This window comes from Hyaloscypha bicolor (assembly GCF_002865645.1).
Source record: "Hyaloscypha bicolor E unplaced genomic scaffold K444scaffold_10, whole genome shotgun sequence".
Lineage (NCBI taxonomy): Eukaryota > Fungi > Ascomycota > Leotiomycetes > Helotiales > Hyaloscyphaceae > Hyaloscypha > Hyaloscypha bicolor.
In genome coordinates, this window is record NW_020194512.1 from 1,421,376 (window position 1) to 1,444,485 (window position 23,110).

The 23,110-nt window shown below is 47.9% G+C and overlaps 6 protein-coding genes across 6 annotated transcripts; 4 read left to right on the top strand and 2 right to left on the bottom strand.

Annotated features, from left to right (window-relative positions):
• The first annotated feature begins 1,215 nt into the window (after positions 1-1,215).
• K444DRAFT_550225 (uncharacterized protein) lies at positions 1,216-3,661 on the top strand. The gene is made up of 3 exons (XM_024876500.1): positions 1,216-1,714; positions 1,776-3,085; positions 3,134-3,661. The coding sequence occupies exons 1-3, from the start codon at positions 1,417-1,419 to the stop codon at positions 3,275-3,277; spliced, it is 1,752 nt and encodes a 583-aa protein (XP_024743979.1). The 5' UTR covers positions 1,216-1,416; the 3' UTR covers positions 3,278-3,661.
• A 994-nt stretch (positions 3,662-4,655) lies between these two features.
• On the top strand, positions 4,656-5,816 carry K444DRAFT_516281 (acyl-CoA N-acyltransferase; the record flags this gene model as incomplete). The annotated part of the gene is made up of 2 exons (XM_024873671.1): positions 4,656-5,078; positions 5,145-5,816. The coding sequence occupies 2 exons, from the start codon at positions 4,656-4,658 to the stop codon at positions 5,814-5,816; spliced, it is 1,095 nt and encodes a 364-aa protein (XP_024743980.1).
• A 1,459-nt stretch (positions 5,817-7,275) lies between these two features.
• K444DRAFT_516307 (uncharacterized protein) lies at positions 7,276-7,455 on the bottom strand (the record flags this gene model as incomplete). Its single annotated transcript, XM_024873674.1, has 1 exon — positions 7,276-7,455. A coding segment is annotated over one exon (180 nt), but the record flags the coding sequence as incomplete, so codon positions are not given.
• A 5,203-nt stretch (positions 7,456-12,658) lies between these two features.
• Positions 12,659-15,570, top strand: K444DRAFT_689560 (uncharacterized protein; the record flags this gene model as incomplete). Its single annotated transcript, XM_024887746.1, has 7 exons — positions 12,659-13,141; positions 13,197-13,223; positions 13,287-13,571; positions 13,619-14,034; positions 14,433-14,614; positions 14,673-14,727; positions 15,030-15,570. 7 exons carry the CDS (start codon positions 12,659-12,661, stop codon positions 15,568-15,570), a joined length of 1,989 nt encoding a protein of 662 aa, XP_024743982.1.
• A 173-nt stretch (positions 15,571-15,743) lies between these two features.
• On the bottom strand, positions 15,744-17,318 carry K444DRAFT_578439 (MFS general substrate transporter; the record flags this gene model as incomplete). Its single annotated transcript, XM_024877613.1, has 1 exon — positions 15,744-17,318. The coding sequence occupies exon 1, from the start codon at positions 17,103-17,105 to the stop codon at positions 15,744-15,746; it is 1,362 nt and encodes a 453-aa protein (XP_024743983.1). The 5' UTR covers positions 17,106-17,318.
• Positions 17,319-19,516: 2,198 nt separating this feature from the next.
• Positions 19,517-21,376, top strand: K444DRAFT_689562 (uncharacterized protein; the record flags this gene model as incomplete). The annotated part of the gene is made up of 2 exons (XM_024887747.1): positions 19,517-19,963; positions 20,021-21,376. 2 exons carry the CDS (start codon positions 19,517-19,519, stop codon positions 21,134-21,136), a joined length of 1,563 nt encoding a protein of 520 aa, XP_024743984.1. The 3' UTR covers positions 21,137-21,376.
• Between the last annotated feature and the right edge of the window lie 1,734 nt (positions 21,377-23,110).

Sequence of the window (23,110 nt, forward strand, 5' to 3'; positions counted from 1 at the left end):
GATAGGATTGAGCGGGAGGAGTGAGGGGTTCGAGAGGGAGGGAAAGGGGGAGGGAGGATGAATGTTCCAAGGTAACTTTGGGCGTTGAAAATGAGTTTTACGGTGTAGTTTTTAAGTATGTTCCCTTTGAGTTGCATATATATATATGTGTCCGAACTTGGCATGAGACAGCAAAAATGAGTGCTGCTTGGAGGATCGAATGCCTGTCCGCCCTCCGTACATTGTGATCCCCATCCCTTGAAAGTGTAGTTTCTCTGAGTCATCGGACATCCAAAGTCTACTGCTTCGAATGCCCCAAAGTCCATGAACGGAATCAGTCCTATAGAAAGGAAACTGGTGACGGCAATCTTGGAAACAGACCATCCCTAGTCTTTGATTTCTCGCCGATCGTGATGTCAAAGAAAAGAGAAACGTATCCATGAGATGGTTGAATGGGTTTTAAGCATCCCCACAGGCGAACGATTTCTTCTTCCAAGAGTGGCAAGGTAGAAAACCTAAAGTTCATCCACTGGGCCTTGACTAGATACTTCTGGTCGAGGAGCTCATGCTGAGCGCCACGAACGTGGGATCCAACAGGGCCATACAACTCAAGACTGTTGAATTCCATATTGGGATCAGCACGAGCAGCATATCATCGTATGTGAAATTCTTCTGGCTCCTACCGAACGTAACTTTGACTGAGGAGATCGAGACCGATACATCATACATTCAATTGTTCATTTCAAGCACGTGATACAATGTTGTCTTCGAAATCAGGCGTACGGCGCAGTTGACCTCACCGTGTCATCCTTAGGAGAACTTCCCCTTTGGTTTGGTTGTTCCGTGAGACCTGTGGTCAATGCAAGAAGCTTAGCAATTCTCGGAAACGTGGAAGCACTGGAGGACTCCTGTGACGTGCTTACCAAATCGGGGCTCATGATGAACTGAAAAAGCAGCACTCCTGTGACTTTCAAGATCATAAGTCAGGTGGACATTCTCTGGGCTCGGATGGAGGTGCTGGTATTCATCGAGATATACTAAGGGGGTGGGCTGAATTTGAATGCATAATAACTTGAGGGAACATTCGGATTGAAGGAATTTGAAATGTTCGACTCAGGTTGGAACATTGATGGGCGCCGCTTTTTCTCCAGGCTGACTCGCGCCTCGCGTCTGTTCTGCACTAAAGTGCAACTCGCTTGCCGTACAATGAAGCCTGAGCTCCACGAGAGTTGTAATCTGGGAGCCACAGCTCAACCAAGCATCCCATCAACACCATCAGCGACCTTCATCGAACACGAAGTACACTCTGCCGTACTCCCAGGTTGCACCACTATCCTCCCGAACACTCATCCACCTCATTCGAGAAGACGTCGACGCGCTCACGAAGAAAACAGAATACGTCACAGAAGGGCGCCTCCCGGACGCTCACAAGACGATATGCCCAGCAAGACACCTCATACCAACGGCAACGAACCCCTCGAGAATGGTGTCAACGGTACGAAAGACGTCGAGATGAAAGATGATGCGCCTGCTCCACTGAAAGGTGGCAAGGGCAAGAAGCTCAACGAAAAGGAGGAAGAGATGACTGTTGTTGTGCCACCTTCAAAAGGCTCAAAGCTGTCGGCTCCTCCTTTGAAGGACACTGATGGTGATGTGGCTATGGATGGGCCAGAGGACCTTAATGATGAGGATGCTGGCGCCGTCAAGATTGATCCAGTAGCCAAGGCCGTATCAGGTTCGTATCCCATCCATCCCCTCGAGAACCGGCAGACCTGATGCTCGGTGCCTTATCACAGATATCAAGAGCAATTTCCCGTTATTGGAGCGCGCTGTTACGATGTTTGATGCCAGATTCTCCCTTCGAGCCCTTCGGTCCATTTCTGCAATCCGCAAACGCCTGACACCCGATATCCTTGCGCAAGTCATCACCGAAACGTACCCATCTACAAACCCTGCTGCGAGATCTCTCTTGGTTGCCGTCGATAGAGAAAATGCTACATTCACAAAACCGGTTTCGGCCGAGATGGAGATTGATGGAGATTCCAAGTCTAAGTCGCCGAAGAAGGAGCAAAAAGACATCATTCCTGAAATCGAAATCTTCCTTGGAATCCTCACTCAAATCTACTACCTGGATAACAAGATCAATGGAAAGGGCGCTGATTTCTCGGCACATCTTGCTGAGCGAATACACTCTGAGAACCGCCGAACTTTGGACGCTCTCTCTGCCCGCGTGTACTTTTACTACTCGTTATTCTGCGAACAAATGGCTCCCTTGCCTCCATCTACTTCTTCGCCCGTTGTGTCTATCCGACCCGCTCTTCTCTCTGCCCTTCGAACAGCCGTTCTCCGAAAGGATATCGACACTCAATCTACCGTCATCGTCCTCCTGTTACGAAACTACCTATCAACATCCCATATCGCCCAAGCTGATCTGCTAGTCACACATACGCAATTCCCAGAGGATGCATCAAATAATCAGGTTGCCAGATATTTATACTACGTAGGCCGCATCAGAGCTATCCAGCTGCGTTATACCGAGGCCCACGAGCATTTAACGTCTGCAACACGAAAGGCTCCTTCAAGTCCAAGCGCAGCTGGTTTCACGCAGACTGCAACTAAGTTGTTGCTTGTGGTACAGTTGTTGATGGGTGATATTCCTGACCGTGCTATTTTCCGCCTCACAAGCATGGAACGTCCCTTGGCACCTTATTTGGAGCTTGTCCAAGCCGTGCGAGTAGGCCAATTGGGAGAATTCGAACATGCCATCAAGCAACACGGCGATACCTTCAGACGTGACGGCACATACACTCTCATTCTGCGCCTCCGACAAAACGTCATCAAGACCGGTATCCGAATGATGTCCCTGTCCTACTCGCGAATTTCCCTCCGAGATATCTGCATACGCTTGAAGTTGGAGAGCGAGGAGTCTGCGGAGTACATCGTTGCAAAGGCTATTCGGGATGGTGTCATTGAGGCTTCCTTGGACCGTGAGCGAGGCTTCATGAAGAGCAAGGAGGTTGGGGATGTTTATGCTACGAGAGAGCCAGGAGAGGCGTTCCATGACCGTATCCGTGCTTGTCTCGCCCTCCATGATGAGAGCGTCATGGTATGCTTGCACATCATCCCCTACTTAGAGATATACTGACTTTGCCAGGCAATGCGTTTCCCAATGAACCAGCACAGACTAGAGCTCAAGAACGCCCAAGAAGCACGAGAACGCGAGCGCGAAATGGCCAAGGAAATCCAAGATGGCGACCTGGACGAGGACGATCTGGGTGGCGAATTCGAAGGTATGTAAGATGGGTTTGGACCGGGTGGGGTGAGAATCTCTCAATGTACACAAATGGGGCCTTTTCGTAGCATGGACTTGGGGGATGGGAGTGAGAGGTGGAGACGAGGATGGGGATGGGGTTTGGTGGCACTTCACGATATTGTCTTGCTACTGCACCTTACACTCCTAACAGTCATTCTCTTTTGGATGGGATAGACATGGCGGTGGAGCATGTAATTTCCATTCGAGGGAGAGAAGCACTGCTACATTAGTTTTCGCGCTGGCACTGGTTTCGATTGCGCGCCTGTTGCGTGAACGTTGCGGGCGTCGGCATGACGAGTAGTAATTGATAGATGTTCCTTTACCTTTTCCTTAGAATTCTTCCATGCGCCATTAAATGTGACTGTATGCAAGAGTCCGTGTGGCTTCAGCTTGCCCTTGAGTTTGTTGACTTCACCTTGCGAACTCAAGAAAGGAAAGGAACGACTCCGTCCGCTGCCTTGACCACTTGATACGATCTCACTAAGAAATTTTTTCTCAAACATCATCCTCATCTTCAACCTACAATTGAGATCGTGATCGAGCACAACATTCTTGATACGTGTAAGGGGAGCAAAGATAGGAAGCAACAATGTCATCATACCCCAAGAGCCGCGCCCGCGCCAGACGCGCAGGAACGGGAGCAGCACCAGGAACGTCGCAACCCCACCACCAACACCACCCTTCACCGCCACCAACCATTCCTCCGCCCACGCCCTCACGCTCTGCCCCCACGACTCCTCTGCACCCGCAAGCCTCGAATCTAGTCTCAGATCTGTCGAATCTAAGTATCGGTTCCTCTTCAGTTGCAGCAGCTCCTGAAGCTGTTGCTCGGTTCCCTGCGACTCCCACCCCAAAGAAGCTCATCATCAAATTAATCGTCACCAAGAAACAAAATCCTATCACCCTAGCAGTACGGATTCCAGGGCTCTCTCATACTGCACCAAAACTACCCACTACCCCAGCTCGGTCTCCCAACAAGCCGGCCGGGAAAGAAAAAGGCACGGAAAAGGAGACACAAGGCGACAAGCAGGAGGATACACCGCTGAAGGAAGGAACAATTTGTGTGTCGGAATTCGTGACCGAGGAAGATATTGCAGCCATGCCTAGTCTTGAAGCACCGCTCACACGGAAACGGAGGAGAGCAAGCAGTACAGTGGAAACGTTTGTGCAGTTACCAAACGTGAAACCGAGGGGGAGGCGGAGGAAAGATGTTGTTTCTCTTGAGGCGGCGCTTGTGAACGGCATGGGCTCGGGTTCGGGGTTGAAGGATGACAAGAAGGGCAAGTTGAAGAGTGAGAAGGAGAGGCTTATGAATGGAGTTAATGGTGGGGGGACGAGTCATAAAAGCGATATGTTGATATCGATGCCCAATGGAGATGATAAGACGACGAATCATAAGAATGTAGAGAAGTTGAAGGAGAACGCGAAAGAGGGGAGGGATGGGAAGAAGGAAAAGGAAAAGGACGATAGAGACAAGGACCTCGAAAGGAATATCGACAGCGTCATCTTCGGCGACGTGACGTTCAAAGCTTGGTATCCGTCCTGGTATCCCAAGGAAATCATTGGGGAGAAGGCACTCAGTTGTGAAGGCAAGGGGCCTGGGATCACCGTGAAGGAGCTTTATATTTGCAGGCGGTGCTTTGGGTATTCTAAGGCGCTTGTCGAATGGGTTCGGCATTGTAGGTGTTGTGAGAGAGAGGTGCCGGGAACGAAAGTGTATAGTCATGGTGCAGAAGGGGAGGGAGGAGGATGGAGTGTTTGGGAGGTCGATGGGGGTGTTGAGACTGTGAGTACTACCCTTCCCTTCCCATCGATCACATTTTGAGACGAGTACTGATGTGACGGCGGACAGCTCTTCTGCCAAAGCCTCTCCCTCTTCGCCAAGCTCTTTTTAGATAACAAATCCGTCTTCTTCGACGTCTCAGGCTTCAACTACTTCCTCCTCGTACACACTTCCCCCCGCACCCTCGAAACGCAAATCATCGGCTTCTTCTCAAAAGAAAAGATGTCTTGGGATAACAACAACCTCGCCTGCATATTAATCTTCCCGCCTTGGCAACGGAAAGGTCTCGGTGCTTTACTTATGGGTGTTTCCTATGCTATTGCGAAAAGGGAGGGCATAATGGGCGGCCCCGAGAAACCGATTTCAGATCTCGGCAAGAAGGGATACAAAAGGTATTGGGGCGCGGAAATCGCACGCTGGTTACTGGGCGTCAGGGATACAGACCGCAAGAAAGGTAAGGGGATGGTGGATGTTGAACGCATTAGCAAAGAGACGTGGATTGCGCCGGATGATTGTCTGAGTGTGTTAAGGGAGATGGGCGTTGTTGAGAAAGCGGGGAGGGGAAAGGGCACGGTGGAGAGGGTGAGGGTTGATAAACAGAGGGTTAGGGAGTGGGTTGCTAAAGAGAAGTTGGGGCTTGAGAGGGTGGTGCATGAAGAGGGGTTCATGGAGGGTTACGCGCTGAAGGAGGTTGAAGCCGAAGAAGAGGAAGCGGATGAGGAGGAAGTAGACGAGGAGTGAGGGAAAATAGAGTTCGAGTGTGCTAATGAACTTGTAAAATAAGGCGGGAGGCACCGAAAGCATGGAGGAAGGGTTGTAGGCTTCTGGAGTTCAATACCCAATTGCAGTCAAGTTTGACCTGAAACGAAATCCGTTGTTCTACATTTGCTTTTGAATCCGAAGTCCTGTGTGCGCGGTGATCTCCTTGTCTTAGCTATTCTTCCGTACATTAAATTGAAAATCCAATGCGGACTACCTCAAGCTCTCAAAGTCGAGCTCGAGGTCGCCTCTCTCTATTCTCCTTATTTGAGAGGTTGCAGATATAAAATACCCCTGGAGAGCATCACGTTCGAGGCATATCAACGAATAAGCGAGTGCCGGGAAGTGCTATGGGGATAAGTTTCCAGGAGAGAAGGAGTCTCGTAGCTTCTCAGTGTCGTTTTGTTCTGCCATAGCACGAGTGGCGACGTAGAGTCTGGCTTTTTGTCCTAGGCTTCCAGCATCTCCTGACTCAAAACTCAAGTCCTGCTGTTGTCATTTCCACTTCCACCCCTAGAGCGAAGGAATTCTCATCCCATCCATTGGGATCCCGTCGTCAATCCCCACCTCCTGTAGTCTTGTACTGTACTTGCTGAAGAGCGCCATATAATGCAGAGTGGTGGCGCTGTTTTGTGATCTTTCATCTGGGGCTTGCTTCCATTTTGATACAGGGTAGATGTGCACAGAATCTGCCTCACCAGCAGCCCTATTAGTTGTCTTCTCTTCTCATGTCCATTCGTGTGTCTCTGAATAGTCAAAGCCCTAGTGCTTTGTATCCAGTCACCCTCAAAGCTTCTGGTCCTATCTGGTAATCGGTAGTAGTCTGGGGATAAACGATAGCTGTGACACTGTTCCTTGCCAACTTCGAGTCTAGTAGGGATTGGCTAGGATACTCACGATAAGCCATTTCAAAATCAATCATTGCTTCAAAACCGGAACTGTTTGGGTCTGTAGGCGCCGTCGCACCATCAATAGATGCCAAAACAGGGTGGGTACCCTTCGGGATATTCCTGCGGGGATAGCGTTAGCAATTTTAGACATTGAAAGAAGGTTAATCTGCTTTATGGAGAATAAGTAGCGAAAAACATATTCAAGTCTTCCTGAGCATTGGTAGAAACTTGCGAAAATATATCGAGCGAGTCGTTTGGATTTGAGAGTTTGCCAACTGTGATGTTATACATAACTCTGATACAAGCAGGTGTGGCCAAGGATGAATAATTGGTTAGACTACCTATTCCGATAAACCAGCCAAGGCAGCGATTCAGCTTCAATATTGAAAAATCCTACCTTGGTCTTGTCTGGTAGCTAGCACATTGTCCGGAATGGGCTTTCGAACAGGTTTTGGGCTTTGTACTGAGGCCAAATTCCTTTTCATGATATCCCCCATAGCCCTTACGGCTAATGGTTTGACTCTCGGTGTCACATAATCGATATGCGCGGACTACTCTACGGGAACCTTGTAGTCCTCACAGCCGATATTGTTTGGTCCTCCGTTAGCATGTTCGTAGTAATAGTGCTTAGTCTGAAACAATCGTTCAATCTCATTGATGCTAGAGTCAAATTTCAGCCAAGCTTTATTTGTGGATTGGGAAACACGCTCTTCTCGTATGCCAGAATCAACGATTCAAGATTTGGCGATTTCGACCGTCGCCACTTATGGGTCGAATAGATCTGTAGCCTTGTTAATAGTATATGATTTCCATATTTTGGTGAGTTGGGAACTTGGGACCAGAGCTGCAGTTGTTTCGGTTAGTATGACATTTCCACAAAAGCTCGAGATTGCGAGAGCAACCTACATCTCAGAGAGATATTCTGCCCCTAATTCAAGATTACTTTGCGCCAAACCGATACGAGCCGAAATACTGTAATCCGGATCCAACGCATTACTCTGGACCTATTTTGGCTGGAGGATATCTCTCTTTGCATGTACGACATGATTGTTCTGAGATGAAGCAGAAGGGAGAGCAAGTGCTGGAAGAACAAGAGAGCCCAGAAAGACGCTGGCGAGATATAACCATATGTTTTTGAAGTTTGGTATTGTTACAACTTCAAAATCTCGGGATTGTATGGAGTAATTCTCCGGACGAATGGAGCGTACGCGACTCTTTATAGACTTACCATCTTGTATCCTGCAAAGCCATTTTAGCTAGTCACAGCTGTCTCGTCTCCATACAGCTTCTGTTATCATAATGGCCCATGAATAGAATCAGCAGAACCACCATCTTTTACGTAGACATCGTCACTCACCAACTCTCTTGTACGATTGACGAGGATTTGGTAATCTGTACCTCTCCCCTTCACCAAAGCCTAATCAGGTTCAGCTGCAGGTAGCTGAATGGCACGATGATGCGAGGCTCATGTGAAAGCTTCTACATTGCCTCGCCTCGCGTATCCATTCTCAACCTCTAATGAATCTTCTAGTCTCGCATAACCCCTTTCAGCATTCTATAGGGCTGTTGTTTTTACGAGGAACGAAGGCTACGAAGCCATGCAGTAAACCTCTTCATCATTGGACCCGGCTTCTATGGTTTCTTGCTGCCTACGCAAAGATCTCGATTTCTTTCCTCGATTGGCCGACCTGAGCGGACGCGAGGTAGTATTAGCTCCTTTCGGCGGCGTAGTATTCATACCGAAGGATCCAGACCTCAAGAAATCTGCATCAGATGTTCTAGAACAAAATCACTCCGTTATCACAGTCGTATCCTTAAATAGGAGACATATGATGATCAGAACTTACAGAGAAAAGTAAGAGCTCATGACTTCCGTAGATAAAGGCTGTATGGAATAGACGCTGCCATTAGCAATGCCCCTTATTAGCCTTTACAATTGCTCTCCCTCGCTTCTGAGATTAACTCAGGCCAAGTTTCCACTGGCTAAGGTTTGAAATCGAGAACGAGAACGATGGCAAGGAGACTGTGCCTTCTACCCTTCTTCTACTACTACTCCTCCATCCCAAACCGGTCTCTACGTACGTTAAGTAGAGACCGTGGGTCACAAACTTATCTAGGAATGCTTAGCAAGCAGACAGAAACGGTCGGGATGCGCGTATGAACGTTTGAAAGTATACTTTGGCTGAGGAGGTTCGTAATAGGCTGATGCGAGCATCTCGTTATAAATTCCTTCCTCTATAGGTCCTGGGATACTAATCTATCGTATTCCAGAAGGATAGGTTGAGCAGTATTTCTTATGCTACCTATTTCACTCTAGGCAGTATAACAAAATGGCCCAAGCAGCGCTGCAGTTCCGTCCTCTAGGATGTCTTCTAGTTATACCAGGGTACTGCCATACCACAAAAAATAGATGAGGACTGCCGTAAAATCCCTTGCCTCAATATCAGTTTGGGCCTGTCAGTAGAATTCTCAAAACAACCGCTCGAGCGGGCTGATCATTGATACAGGTCTACTCGCTTGCTGTACATAAATCTCCCAGCTGCGCCAAAATGATTTTGCCTTGTATCGCCTTCTCGGAGGTAGCACTGCAACGAAGTCACCTCCTTCTGCCAATTTCTTCACTACAAAACGGCAGCCAGCAGGCACAAAACTCATCTAAACTTCCATAAGCTTGCATAGTTTTAGCGTCTAGTACAGGGCCTAAGTACAATTCTCTCGTAATATAATTTTATATCTGCATAGATCTCACAATGCTCAGGAGGATACCGGATAATATTCCCCATGATGTAACTACAAGGTCATTACCCACGTTGGTTGATGTTGCACGATGCCCTGTGTAGAGAAGCTTCAAAGAGGTGAAAAACTCGTCTCATGTCAGCTTAAATAAGATAGTCTACTTTAGACCTAATCTTCGATAGTAAGCATGGTCCGCAACAAATAGGGCTCGCAATTCAGATTCTCTAATCCCTAGGAAAAGGTCTTGGACAACGGGTCTCACTCTCTAGTCGTTCGTCATCTCCATACAGAGTTCTCAGAGCTGAGATAGTCTGTTTAGGTAGAGCCTCTCGAATTCTAGTTCGTCATTGTTCTACTATCTGGACCATCTATGAATTTGTAATTGTGCAAGGGAAGTTTGTACTGAGAGGTACAGATTCCCGAAGTCATGTTTGTGACAGAGTACTGGATTATTGAGTGGATGTTCAGCTTTTCGGGTGAATGAACTTTGGACGAATATTACTTCCTTATCAAGTGATAGGTTGTTGACTTAATTGATATGATTGCTCCGAGTGAAAATGTTGATGGCAGGTATGGAACTCGGGATGATAGGTATCTTCATGCGTCCGACCGTGCTGGTGGTGTCTGTTTCAATAGACAAGTTACGAAGCTAACGTCTCATTTCGTAATCTTCAAGATCTTGCTTCTGTTGTTATCGATCCAGAGTTCCACTAAAAAACCAGAGGATTGCCCCATCCCTTCACTGTTCCTGGTATCCTTTTGTTATAATTTTCTATATCAATTAGTGTGCTATGTACTTTTATGAGAATTGCCTTCTATACATCGTCTAGAAGCTAATCACCCTTGATCTCATCTAGTCTCCTACTCGTAAGAAAGTCAGCACATCAACTGGTACACCCCGCGGTTGAGGATCCCTGGATCACCTACTTCGTATAATCCGGGCAAGACATGACGACTCAAATTATAGCTCCTGCCCTTCCTTGGTTATTCCGAAAGCGAAATAAAAGGTAAGTCGTTCGTTTGTACTTGCCGCGGTTGAACCTGAGATGGTTGGCTTGCGGCCACTGTACTTGAAACTGGTGGAAAGGCTGCCGCTGTTTTTTGAACTCGTGCTTGTGGTGCCATTCTTCCACGCTTCTTAGAGGTCCGCGAGTCTTGTGGTATGTCTTCGTTAGGCTGAAAGTATTGTTGCATCAGTCTGAGACTGGAACGGCAGTCGTCGACTGATTCCTTGGTTGGGCTAAGGTGGCTGATATACTCGAGGACAAATTGAATCTTGGCTTCTGCTGATGCTGTAATAGGTTCAAAGACAATATTGCTATGCACTTTGATAACTAGAATGAGAATGGACAATGGGGAAAGGAAAGATCAAAGTAAACTATACTTCTTGCAAGACGAACCCTCATATCCTCAACTCCGACCCCCCCCCCCCCAAGCAACCTGAAGTAATACCCTTATCCCCAGGCGTTGTCTCATAAAATGACTATTCGGGGCCTCTCGATGAAACATGCTTTCTTCCCAAACAATCTGTAATGTTAGACACTTTGTGAATCGATGAATATCTCAACGAGCACAACTGTAGGATACTCAAAGGTACAGCCACAAGCCTTACTTGTTAGACGGTATTTGCAAATTTTTATCTCAGTGTTAACTCTTGCAGCAGGATCATTGGGTCTAGTATAGCCTCACAAGAGACTAGCATAGCAGGGTCAAAAAGGTGGTAGAAGAGTCGAAGACTAGGTTACAATGACTACGGCATCCGACGACTAGGGCTGAAAAGATTTCCTATAATCGAAATAGTGAAGGCCTCTGATTGGTTTGTCTTGTTGTCGTGCTGTGCCCTCTTCAAGGGTAGACTCCTCCTCGCCTTCTCTGATTTCTTCCTCTCTTTTAGAGTTTTTTCAAGGGTCTCCAGAACGACATAACACTCCGCGGTATATGCCCTGAAATCTCTCTATAGTACCCTGCTCTCCCCCAGCAGAGCACTCCTCCAGTCCTGTACTCCACTAACGTGCATGCTCCTGACTGCGTATTCTGTCCTCCCTTGGAGTCAAGCTCCCCCAGTCTTTTCAAAGCTGCAATCCCCCGAAATATCACTCTGCCACTATATATGTCAATTCTGCTTCCTACACTGCTTGACTGCACTCCCCTAGAGTTTAGCCCACAACTATTGCTCCCTGGTAACACTGTGTGCGCTCCGCTCCTCTGGTTATATGTCCATGCAACAGTCTCACTATGCCCCCCCCAGGGTCTGTGTTTCCTTCCAGTACCTTCCGGGGCTCCTTTCCCTACTTAGAATGTCTTTCATCTAGGCCGGTGTTTCCCCACGAAGTGAATAGGAAGCGAATCGAAAAGGGAACTAATCAGCATGGTCGCTGTACAATACAAGAAAGAGACGCTGCTTAGACTTAAAGATGCTTGCCATCCATATCCTCTTTATTCTTGAAAGAAGTGGTTTTCAAATTGAAGAGTTATCGTACTTAGGATTGAGAATACGGAATTTCCTCAGCTCGCATAAGTTTTTAGAAATTTTAAAGTCCATTTTGAATATAACCAATTCTCATACCTCCGACATTTCCCCTGGACAAAGGTGGATTTCCGGACTACCGAAGCGACGTGACCGCAGGGCCTGGCGGTCCTCCAGTAGACTGAAAAAGTTGCACTTATCTTGAATGTTCCAAGTCGACGGGAACATTTGATTAAAGTAGTAATGAGGAGCTGGAATTAATTCCTAGAATCTTTAGATTATCCCTAAGGAGCAGACTTTTAATGTATTACATCCTATGCGCATATTTTGAGAGGTGGTATTTGCATTGTTTAGCTTAACTTAGGACACTGAAAATGAGTGCTGCTTTTTCTGTTCACTGGGAGTTGTTGAAGTGACGAGGCCGCAGGGGCTACTCTGTGAATTAACATTCACAAGCACTGACGCCATCCCCCCTCCCACACAGATCTGCAGTGTACATTCTCTTGACTTCCACAAGATCTCAGTCCTCGAGGGGACGCGGCCACAGGGGCTCACCCTTCGGATTAACACTTGGACAGTCTTAGCGAGGCGGCCGCAGGGGCTCACCTTTCGGATTAACATTCACCCGCGCCGACACCACCTCCTTCCCTAGATCTGCTACAACAAGGCCCGACCTTCTTGTTTCTTCCTCTTCCAAAACAAGGATTGAAGCTCCCACCAATTCTACAGCAATGGCGCGCCCAGGCTCCGGCCTGTTCGCAGGCTACGATCTAGAGAGCTACAGTTCCTTGCGCAAACTGGCAATTGCGCTCCAGTATTGGATACACGGTGGCAGGAATTACTCGGGCGCGGAGTTGGGGCATCTAACTAAACTTCAGCAAGGTGCAGTCGAGATGCTAGGTCAGAGAATGGCCAACAATCCATTACTGACCCAGATTATCATGCGGTTCCTCCAAGCACCTCGACCAGGCGGTCGTTACCAATCACCAGTTTTGCTTGCGGCAGGAAGAGACTTGAGAGATTACGCAGTCCCAGGATCTGCAGAACCACGCGCTGCGGCATACCAAGATGCTACTATTGCTTGGCAAAAGCGTTCGCCGTTACAGCCTCCCGATGTACATACACTTGCCAATCACGCAGCTCTTTATGAACAGACGCAGAGAGTTATAGCATATGAAGAGATAATGCAAACTCGAGGTGTTGTCATAGACGATGTAAGTACAACCAGTTTTGTTTCCGCACACTCAATGCTAATACTTGTCTTAATAGTACCCTACGGACGAAGGAGAAGACGGTGTCAGTACAAGGAGTCTTATTTGTCTTGTTGCGCACACTCTGTACTGATACTTATATTAACAGGGCGGTTCAGCCGAAGGAGAGGTGGGAGATAAGAAGAGCAAGAAGAGTTATCTAGCCGAAGTTAGTTCTCATTACGCCATCCCAAGCCAGCCATCTCAACAAGATGAGCCGAGTGAAGAGGAGAGACCAAGAAAGAGGGTATCAATGACCATGAAGCAAATCATGGCCGAAGCTGCCTCGCAAGGAAGCAGGACATACATTCCTCCTGCTACACAAACATCTCCATCTGGAAGCCGAAGATCAACGGACCGCCCGCAACCAGTCGATGAGGAAATGAAGAAGATGGTAAGTCATTGTTCCTTCCTTCAGTGGGTCACTCTAATCTGTCGTAGGGCCGATCCACAAAAGCCACCAGTGGTAGAGCAAATCGAAAACGTATACTGCACCCTTGGCTCCAGAGTGAGAAAGAGACTGTGCTTGGCTTGATACAAGAGCAGCTGGAAAACCATGGATATCTGGGATGGGACGCTGTTGCTAATTCTTACAACAAAATGATGGCAGGAGTCACGCAATGTCCGGGAGAAAAGCTCGCCACATCGGGTCGTTGGAGATCGGGCCTCTTGCGGGAGGTTAGGGTGGCGCCGGTGCGTAACGAGAAAGCGCTCTTTTTAAGCAGTGACAGATGGAAGGAATATCATGCTTTGCTGGCAGCTTACCCTCTGACTGTCGACGCAGATAAGAATATTGATGAAAAGGGTGAAATCATTCAGGAGGCCGTGGCAGATTCAGAGTATGGGGATGAGGAGATGTGAGAGCCAGGCGCTGGCTACGGTGCAAGATAAATTCCCCTTGAATTGTACGGAGTTGAGTAAGGCAATGGATAGCCTGTTTTGTAAACCTGAATTCTTTTAGAATTTTAATAATAAGAACAAATTCCCTTTGTAGATTCTTAAAGCTTCCTAGTGAATATGAGATTGCTGTACACTATAAGTCTCCACAATTGCATGCAGGAAATTCCCTGTTTGAACTTCTGGCCCAAACAAGTTCTCTCAGAGTGGTTTCCCCCAATCCTCCCTTCAGATTCGGATACTTAAACAATCCACCACGTAGAACTAACCGAACAAGCAGGCTACTGTCCTTATCCTGGTATCCATCTTCTCCCAAAATAATTCCACGGCATTCCTCACTCGCTGCACTTCACCACAGTACGAGGCCAAACATACAACCTCGAGCTTATCCCTCCGAAGCCAAAATATTCTTCCCTTTGGACCGCAAAAGGGAGAATAGCTACCGGCCAGTAGAAGACGGGTCCACCTCCGGATTCGATTTTCAATTCTCGAAATATTATCATGGCTTGTGCGGCACGGGTTTTACTTTCTGGATTGCAGGTGCGAGCCTCTCGTAGTAGGGTTTTTAAGGGCCAGGAGCTGACTGACATGAATATAGAGCAGCATTTGCTGCAGAATATCCCCGTAATGTTCTTCTGGGTCGGTTATCAACAGTATGTCGTCGCGGACTTCATTCGCACGTCGATCGAGCTCAATCTCCAACTCCCGTCCGCGGACCCAGGAAGTTCTGTCTAGAGGAAGGATATGGCTGAGATATACAACCTCGACGATGATTCTATGCAACTTCCAATTCGATGAAAAAAAAAAAGGAAGGGGGGGGGGGGGGGTTAACTTGCGTCCCTGCGCCTGGAAACACCTCTGGCTCGAGATAAAGACTGGGACTATGCCGATCTATCACTTTACGAGTTACTGACACCACTTATATCTAATAATATAGAGGCTCTCCCACTATTAGGTTTCGGGGGTGTATAAAACTGTCGGCTCGATTCGAATTTTGGGCGATTCTCATCTTCAGGATCTTGGCCAAACCTTCGGGATGCCGTGTAGCTCTAGATGGTCGTGGCCTGTATTCAATCCCTGGTTTATCTGAATTTGGATCGACATATCAGCCACAACACCTATATAGGCAGGCCGCCCAGCAATGGGATGTCATTGAACGGGGCTGTTACCCAGGTCGCAACGACACACGAACCCGCATGACCGCCGTGCACGGAACCCAGGACCTTGCTGTTCTTTATTCTCTCCTTGGCATGAAGTTGACCCAGTGGAGCAATGTTCTTGACGTGAGCTTCACCAAGAACATGGCCAGCACTCCCGGCCAGACTCCAGAGCTGGACAGAGATGGTCTATGGGGGTGGATCAAAGCTCCTTGGCTTTTGTGTCCAGAAATCTGGGCATATTTCCCCCTTTCAAGAGGAAACTGTGCTCAAATTCTTCGGCATTATGTAGTTACAACGGCGGGAATTTGTTTTGCTGCGTTGGGCTACTGGGAATAGGGCTCTGAGGACAAAAAGGGATGCAGGGCGACGATTGAGTGAACCGTACCTGATTTCAATCAAACAGAGTCTGGTTTACCAGTGCTATAACCCCAAGGAAGAAAGCACATGATGTTGCTCAAAGTCGTTGACTGTCATGCGCTTGAGTAATGATCCAAAAAGTTTTATTGAGGCTATGCTGAGCTATCAGTGGTCGTGGGATCCACACCTTCGCCGACGGATGCCGGCTTGGCCAGGATCGGAGATCGATGCAATTGAACTTTGGGGAATGGCACCAGTTGCCAAAGTATGACCATACCACCAAACAGCGTTACGAGCATGGGCTGCAGCACTTTGATGCCGTAAATGTCGGCAAGTGATCCCACCAAAAACGGAAACAAGGCACTCCCAGACTGCGCAAGGCAAGCCATGAGACTGAGTGCTCCGGGGTGATGTCCATGGGGCGTAGCTTTTGTGACGAGGCTTACGGTGATAGGATAACAAGGGCCCATGACGAATCCACAGGCCGCGACGGCAATAAGATCGATGAGAAAGGATGGCGAGCTCCAAATAACTACTTGCATAATAAGGGCAATAATGGCGTATAGAGGCACCGCTTTTTTCTCACTAATATAAGCTGTGAGAGGCAGAAGCATGACGCGGCCAGACGTAAGACCACCATAGAAAGCAGCAGAGGCGTAGCCAGATATCGCTCCTCCATCTCGTTCCCTCATCAGGAAAGACACGACCCAGCCTGCTTCGCCAGTTTCGGCGCCGGTGTACAAGCTGACGAAAAGTAATGTTGCCCATACCACACGAGAGGAAATAACGGTCCTTAGAGATGCAATTCCGTCATCGTTCTCTGCCGTAGATCGAAATCGGCGGTCCGATGAGTTGTTACTGCTGAATACGAAGCCTGCTGATAGCACAGTCATACTTGCGACACACCATGCGAGGTTGGTAAAGTAGAAGAGTGGCGGTGGGGCATTCGCCCTCATGACCAGTGTAGCTACTACTGGAGACGCCAACGCACCAACGCCATAAAGCGCATGCACGATTCCTAATTTCGTCGAAGCGCCAGGGAGGCGTGCAACGTAGGTATTATACTGGGCATCCTGGAGGGCAATGCCGAAACCAGCTACCGCGTAGCACACCGGGATGGCGGTGAAGGGTGGTCGGAACGCAATGATTGCGGATCCTAATCCTTGAATGGCAGCGCCTAGAACAAGGAGGCGTCCAAGTCCAAGGCGGGTGCTAAGGTTGACGTTCAGTAGCGATGCGAGAGTGTATCCCGAGAACGAACCGATGAAGACAAGGGAAACTTTCTCATCGCTGACGCCGCCATAGTAAACTTGTAGGTATGGAATGAGGGCTCCTATGCAGCCATCGTGCCAGCCAGCGGAAGCAGCAGAAACACAGCAGCCAACGATGCGAGCTAAAGCACGAAACTTGTCAGTCTTCTCAGGGTCGGCCGTGACGGCGCCAACCTGCGAGACACAGTCGCCTTGGCGGCGGGCCAATAGAGGCTGCTCAGCCTCATCGCAAAGGTCTGACATGAGAGGCGGTAGGAGAGAAAGCAAATTGAAAAATGCGTGAGAGTAGAGAGAGAGAGAGACAAGAGGCTAAGAACCAGTAGGCATCGAGATGTTCTGGGAGCGGCAGCGATGAGGCGGAAGCTGATGTAAGTCTCTATCCGTCGTTCAAGCTAGAAGTTGGGAGATAGGGAATAGAAGCTATGTCTATCATTTAAAGCCGAGATTCGCGATCCGCATTCGTCGTCGAAAGTTGTAAACTATACGCTAGGAGCTGGAAGCTGGGAGGCGGAGAAGTTGGAAAGTTGGAAGCTAGCGCCAACACCTGAAACACTTGATCACGTGTATTCTAACCTTATTCCTACCTTCGAACTTGACTTTTTTTCAGCTCTGGGATCTCTGTTTGCTATCAAAATAAAGAATGTTTTCGAATAATTTTTCGAATTGAAACGAAATACAAGAGGCGTAAGAATTGGAAAGATATTCAAAGATTAGCAATACCTCACCGGACCAAATGCTCGTCACGTGTAGATAAGAAGTTTTGGGAGGGTTTCACTTGAAAGGATCTGGCGTAGGATCCGCAATATTACAAGGAAAGTATCAGCAGGATTCAGTGGAGAAGGCCCAAGTCCCTTAGGGCCCGTTTGGAACGGATTCTGCTTTTTGATTGCTAGCAACCGACTCTAGCTTTTATACTCGATAATCAAAGCCAGTGTTCGTATTAATTAGGAGCATTTGGGGGATCTAATTACTGAGTATTCGATCTCGGCTCGGGAGGTTTCAGAGTAATCTCCGGCACTGCCTACCCTTCGGATTACTATTCTTTATTGTGATTACCCCCCTATAGTTATGGCATTAAAGACTAATACTTATTCTTCTCGTAAAGTAAAAATAATTAATTTATAAATTACGTTCTTATAAATTTTCTATTAAAAAAACAGTCGCGAATAAATCGCACGAGAAGCGGAATACCTATTTCGCGATTAGAATAACTAAGGTATCGCCCCAAAAGAAGGCTCATAAAGGCAGCAAAAGCCAGCTTTGGATGCTGAGCAACTAAGAACTCACCTACTATAATAGGTGAGTTCTAGAATACTGAGATTAGTATGGAACGAATATTGTGTATCAAATACTCAGTTTCGAACGCCGGTATTCGAAATCGTCCAAACACCTTAGTTCCTAATATACAAAAGCTGGCGTTGAAAGCTGTACCAAATACTCGCATTTTCGCGTCGCCAAAAAAGGCCGTTGATCCCAATATCACGTGTGATTAGCATCCGGTGCCCGCATCTACCCACCAAGCTCTCGATATTCTAGCAGCAACAAAAACTTTTCATTCATAAGAATGAAGTTGGTTGTCTGGCCTTACTTGCAATGCTTGTCTTGTCTTGTCGTTTGAAAGTCAGTTATTGTAGTAACAACTTGTAAAGTAGGTAATGCCTATGAAAGAAAAAGCAAACAAGCAAACAAGCAAACAAGCAAGCAAGCATCTTCCACACCGCTACGAAGAGTGTTTCGATTCAATGCTTCCCTCTTAGATTCTGGCGTTTGGTGTATCAATCTTTTATAAGTCCATTCTCGCTACCACATGTCCCAAGTCCAGACCTCCTTGCTTCCTCTCCGAATGCTCCCTCGAGTCCTCGTACAACTGACTACTGCCTCCTTGAAAATCCCATCTGTCCTCATATATCAAATTGCTATCCACTATAAGTTCAGATATATGCCCAATTTTGATTGGGGACATTAAAAATTGGTGTTGGCTTTGTTGATCATTGTGCAAGAGAAGCAAGAAACCCAAAAATTTAAGCGAGTTGTGAAAAGGGGCAATATTGGTGTCACTCCTGGGAAGAACCGAAGCTACTTCACCCAGTGCTGCTAAAGCTTCTGCCTGCGGTGCTTCAAAGGAAAGCCTTTTAAAGTAGTGCATCAGCTGAGGGAAAGAGAAGTTAATATTCTCCCCACAGATGGACCGTTCTAGTGAAGTGAGCTCTTAAAGCGTTATATTTTTCAGAGGCAGAATAAAGATGCCCATTTCATCTGAAACGCTACATCGGTGTTGGGTCAGACCGACGCTATGACGAAGCTCACGTGTCTTTTAGTTACAGTCAATTCGACAAATTTCGAGAGCAGTCTCGCATCGCTTTATTGGCAGAGCCTTGTCGGGTGGCACTCCCGATCTTCCTCAACACCACACCACACAACCTCTCCAACACACAACATTTGCACTGAGCACCCAACTACGCAGTCCCGGCACATTGGAGGATCGTCTTTGAGCTCTTATTGTACAAAACAAAGAAAGAACAACCAAAAAAACAAAGTAAACGGTGGCACCGCGAGTTTGTCGTTTCGCCTTTGCGCCACCGTAACCACACAAGACTCTTCTACTACCAACTGGGCTTCAACACTCCCTTCTTTGTTGATAGCACTCTAGAACCATGGAGGATACTACCAACGAGCAGCCAGCCAAGAAAATCAAGAAGAACCCACTTCTCGCTCAAGCCAGCGCAGCAGCCTCCCACACGTATATTGCGCCCGCTGCTGCACCTTCTGAACCTCGCCGTAGTGGTCGCGTTCGGCAGACTATACAGAGAGCTTCAGAGTCAAAGAAGAAGCTGAATCCAGCAGAGAAGAAGCAGATCAAGAACGACGAGGAAGTCGCACGCCGTTTGGAGGAAGAGCAAGAAAACCAGCTTCGCGCGAACAAAGGCAGTCATGCACAGTCTCTGTCTCTGAATTCCGGCAGTGAAACTCAGCAGGATCCGGATCTGGTGGTTGCTCAAGCACTCTTAGGGTTGAGGAACGGTTGGATCATTGTAGGAGAAGGTGACCTGCGAATGAACAACAATCCCTCTGAGTCCACGGAGTCCGGTGATCCAAGAAAGGTACAGTTGCTCAATCACCTTCTCGACTATTCCATCGGATGCTAACTTATTCAGCAGATTCAACAGATCCGACTCACTCAGCACACTCAGCAGACACAAAATGCGCCAAAGAGAGGCAAGAACGCGCCCAAAAAGACTATTGGAGATCGTCCCCTTGCTGCCGGAATCGATCGCACAAACGCAGCCCCTGGAGTCGTCGACAGAGGCAAGTTGAAGATTAGATTCAATACCGAACGAGATGATCCCGAGCGTGAGGGTAGGGTTATTCCTGGTGATCCGGTCGAGTATGATTACCTCGAAAATCACGCCGAGCCGGACTGGAATAATGTGGAGGAAATTCGAACCCTTAACACCTGGCGCCGACAAATCTTTGGCCGCAACTTTGCACCGATTCGGAAGACCAGAGAACTATGGCTGCAGTCTGAGAAGGACCTTATCTTGAAGTTGATGCGCGAGCAACTCGAACAGCGGGGATTCATGCAATGGAACCGGCTTTCTAACCGCTACAACCTCCAGATGCACTTGGCTAATGTGGTCCAGGGCCGGGGCCAGGAGTTTATCAAGCATGGAAACCGCAACACTTCAGTTTTGAGAGAAGACAGGGAGGCTCCCTTTAGATCTAAGCAAGCCATCATGGGACAGTCTATCAAATGGCCGGAGTATGGTGACCTTGTCGCCAGCTTCCAGCCTTCCGCAAGTGATGGCGATGAGAATGGCCAAGACAATGACAACTCCCCTGGATTGTACTCTGATGATGAAGAGGAGATCCCTGATCCTCAACCAGGACCCAGATCTGATGTCATCGGTTGGAGAGCCAAGGCTAAAGCACGCAGTGCCCTGTCCAAGACTTCCAACATGAACACTCCCTCGAACACTTCATCGATGACTGCCCCGAAAATCACCTTGCAGATCAAGACGTCTACCTCGAAGGCCACCACCTCGATGGCAGATACGGCCGGTAGCAATGTCATGACACGTAGTGGTGGAAAGCGAACAAGACACTATGTCGAGGAGGAGGAGAAGGAAGAACTCGAGCTGTCGTCAGATGACAGTGAGGAGGATATCCCGGCCAAAGTGCGTCCTTCTAAGCGTGCGAAAAAGCGGGGAAGCAACAAAGGTAGCAGAAAGTGGGACGACAAAGACGATGGGCCAATGTTCCCTGGCCTCAAATAGGAGGTTCGCATGTCATCTGAGGGATTGAAATGCATTTAGGGGGAGGCGCATATGGAAGGAGCTGTTGGAGGAAGCAAGGTGAATATTGGTGGTTGTTTGGATCACCTAATACTTGTATGGACTAGACTATCAGAGCGAAGGAAGCAGCAGGAAGACGATTGGTCAGATAGGCCGATCAGACAGATAGATTTTTCTTTTTCGTTCCAGTGCGTCAAGCAGTTCTTGACAATAATAAATGCGTAGCTGAGACTTCTTCTTTGGTATCGTGTGAAGTGAACGCGCCATCTAGTGCAATTCAGTTTTCCTGTTGCCTCAACCGTGGGAAAATGATGCATCCTCATACCCTCATTATTCTACGGTGTACTGTTGGTGGAACAATGCGAAATATTTATATCCCCAATGTTCTATTCTTCACGGTGCATCGAACAACGATATAAGCTGGAATGTACCAAAACCAGCAAGACCATTCAAGCATATATATGCTTCAAAGACTTCGTGTATCCAAGATTTCTTAATCGCAGCCCACTCACTCTCTAGAAGGGAGAAGAGAATGCGGGTCATGCCACTTGAAGTCATAATAACTAGACAGAGCGCTAGTTCTGGGAGTTCTAAAGCTTATCTCTACTAATATTAGGACCTTAATAGGCTAGGGGCACCCCGTGCCGCGCCTTCGGCGCATCACGGCGTGTGGGGCACGGGACACATCTACGTACGGGACATATCTACGTACGGGACACATCTGCGTACGAAGCACATCCATATTTAAAGTATATTCTCTACTAATACTAGGAGCTTAGTAGGCTAGGGGCACGGCGTTTGGCGCCTTCGGCGCCTCACAGGAGCGTATACCTTGAGGATATACTTCTTAAGCGAAGGTAAGAAAGGCACAGAGGGACGTGCGTCTTGCTCACCTTCTGTGCGCACGCTACGGGCTAAAAAATAGCCGAAAAAGAAAAGTCTTACTTTACGATAAAATTACAGAATTTAGCTTACTATATGCGGGGGAAGGGGCTAGAAGGGAATCCAATTCTCAATTATATAAGCACCCGTTCTAGGGTTTACCCAGAGAGGGTGCTTATATATTCTAATCAGAGTTGGCCTCCTGTTATTTCCCCTTTGGGCATATACCCATGTTTTAGGAATACTACGCGAGCAAAACAGGGATGTTGCAGGGATTGGCAGGGGCACACTGTTTTTGTATCTATTGACTTCTCGATTAAGGCGCCACGAACAAACCTAATCCGTTCATACAATTCCATAGCTCGTTCATTAAACGAAAAACATCCTAACCTCCTGAAAGAGACGATGAGGAAGTATGTTTCCGCAACAATGTGCCCTCCATGTGGGAAATAACTTACACTGCATGCATTCCCGCAACCCGGAACGCCCAGTCTAAAGCCCCGGTGATAGCTTCCGTTACGTATCCCTTTCTTTGATAATCTGAACAGATGGTGATACCCATAACACAGGAGCGATGATGGCGAGAAGTGGGTGGCGAGTCGAGGGGAAGTCATTCTACCCGGCGTGGTAGTGCCGGACGAGGGCTGGACGCCTTCCTGCTTGAGATACATTACAGCGGAGAGAAAAGAGTCAGATGCACCGCTGAAGCTTTTGTCAACATCAGCGGAAGTAAGTGGTTTCAACAACCTGTTGGCGCTCTGTCCAAACGTGGTGGGGCCGTTGAGCATCATGTTGAGAAAGTGTTCCTTAGCGCGCGATAGATGAGCTGGTCTGAGCTGAAGAGGCGGTCGACCGGCATTCTGGCAGCTAAGAGTGAGGAAGGTTTGGCTTCTAGTGTACCGCCTTGAGGCTTTTGTAGTTGTAGTTGGAGATTGTGAAAAGGGCCCAGCTACCACGTTAGAGAGAACCCCCTGTCTCATTAGGCTAAAGTGGGGTCGCGCCACAAGCTTGTGAAGCTGTTGTTCATTCAAAGAGAAAGCCACTCCCGAATCAAAATAGTGCCAAGCGTCACGA

What these genes read in the sequence shown, in the direction of transcription:
- K444DRAFT_550225 (XM_024876500.1), top strand. Translation starts at nt 1,417, where the DNA reads ATGCCCAGCAAGACACCTCATACCAACGGCAACGAACCCCTCGAGAAT. An exon ending in AGTAGCCAAGGCCGTATCAG is followed by an intron (nt 1,715 to 1,775) that starts GTTCGTATCCCA and finishes GCCTTATCACAG; the next exon opens with ATATCAAGAGCAATTTCCCG. An exon ending in TCCATGATGAGAGCGTCATG is followed by an intron (nt 3,086 to 3,133) that starts GTATGCTTGCAC and finishes TGACTTTGCCAG; the next exon opens with GCAATGCGTTTCCCAATGAA.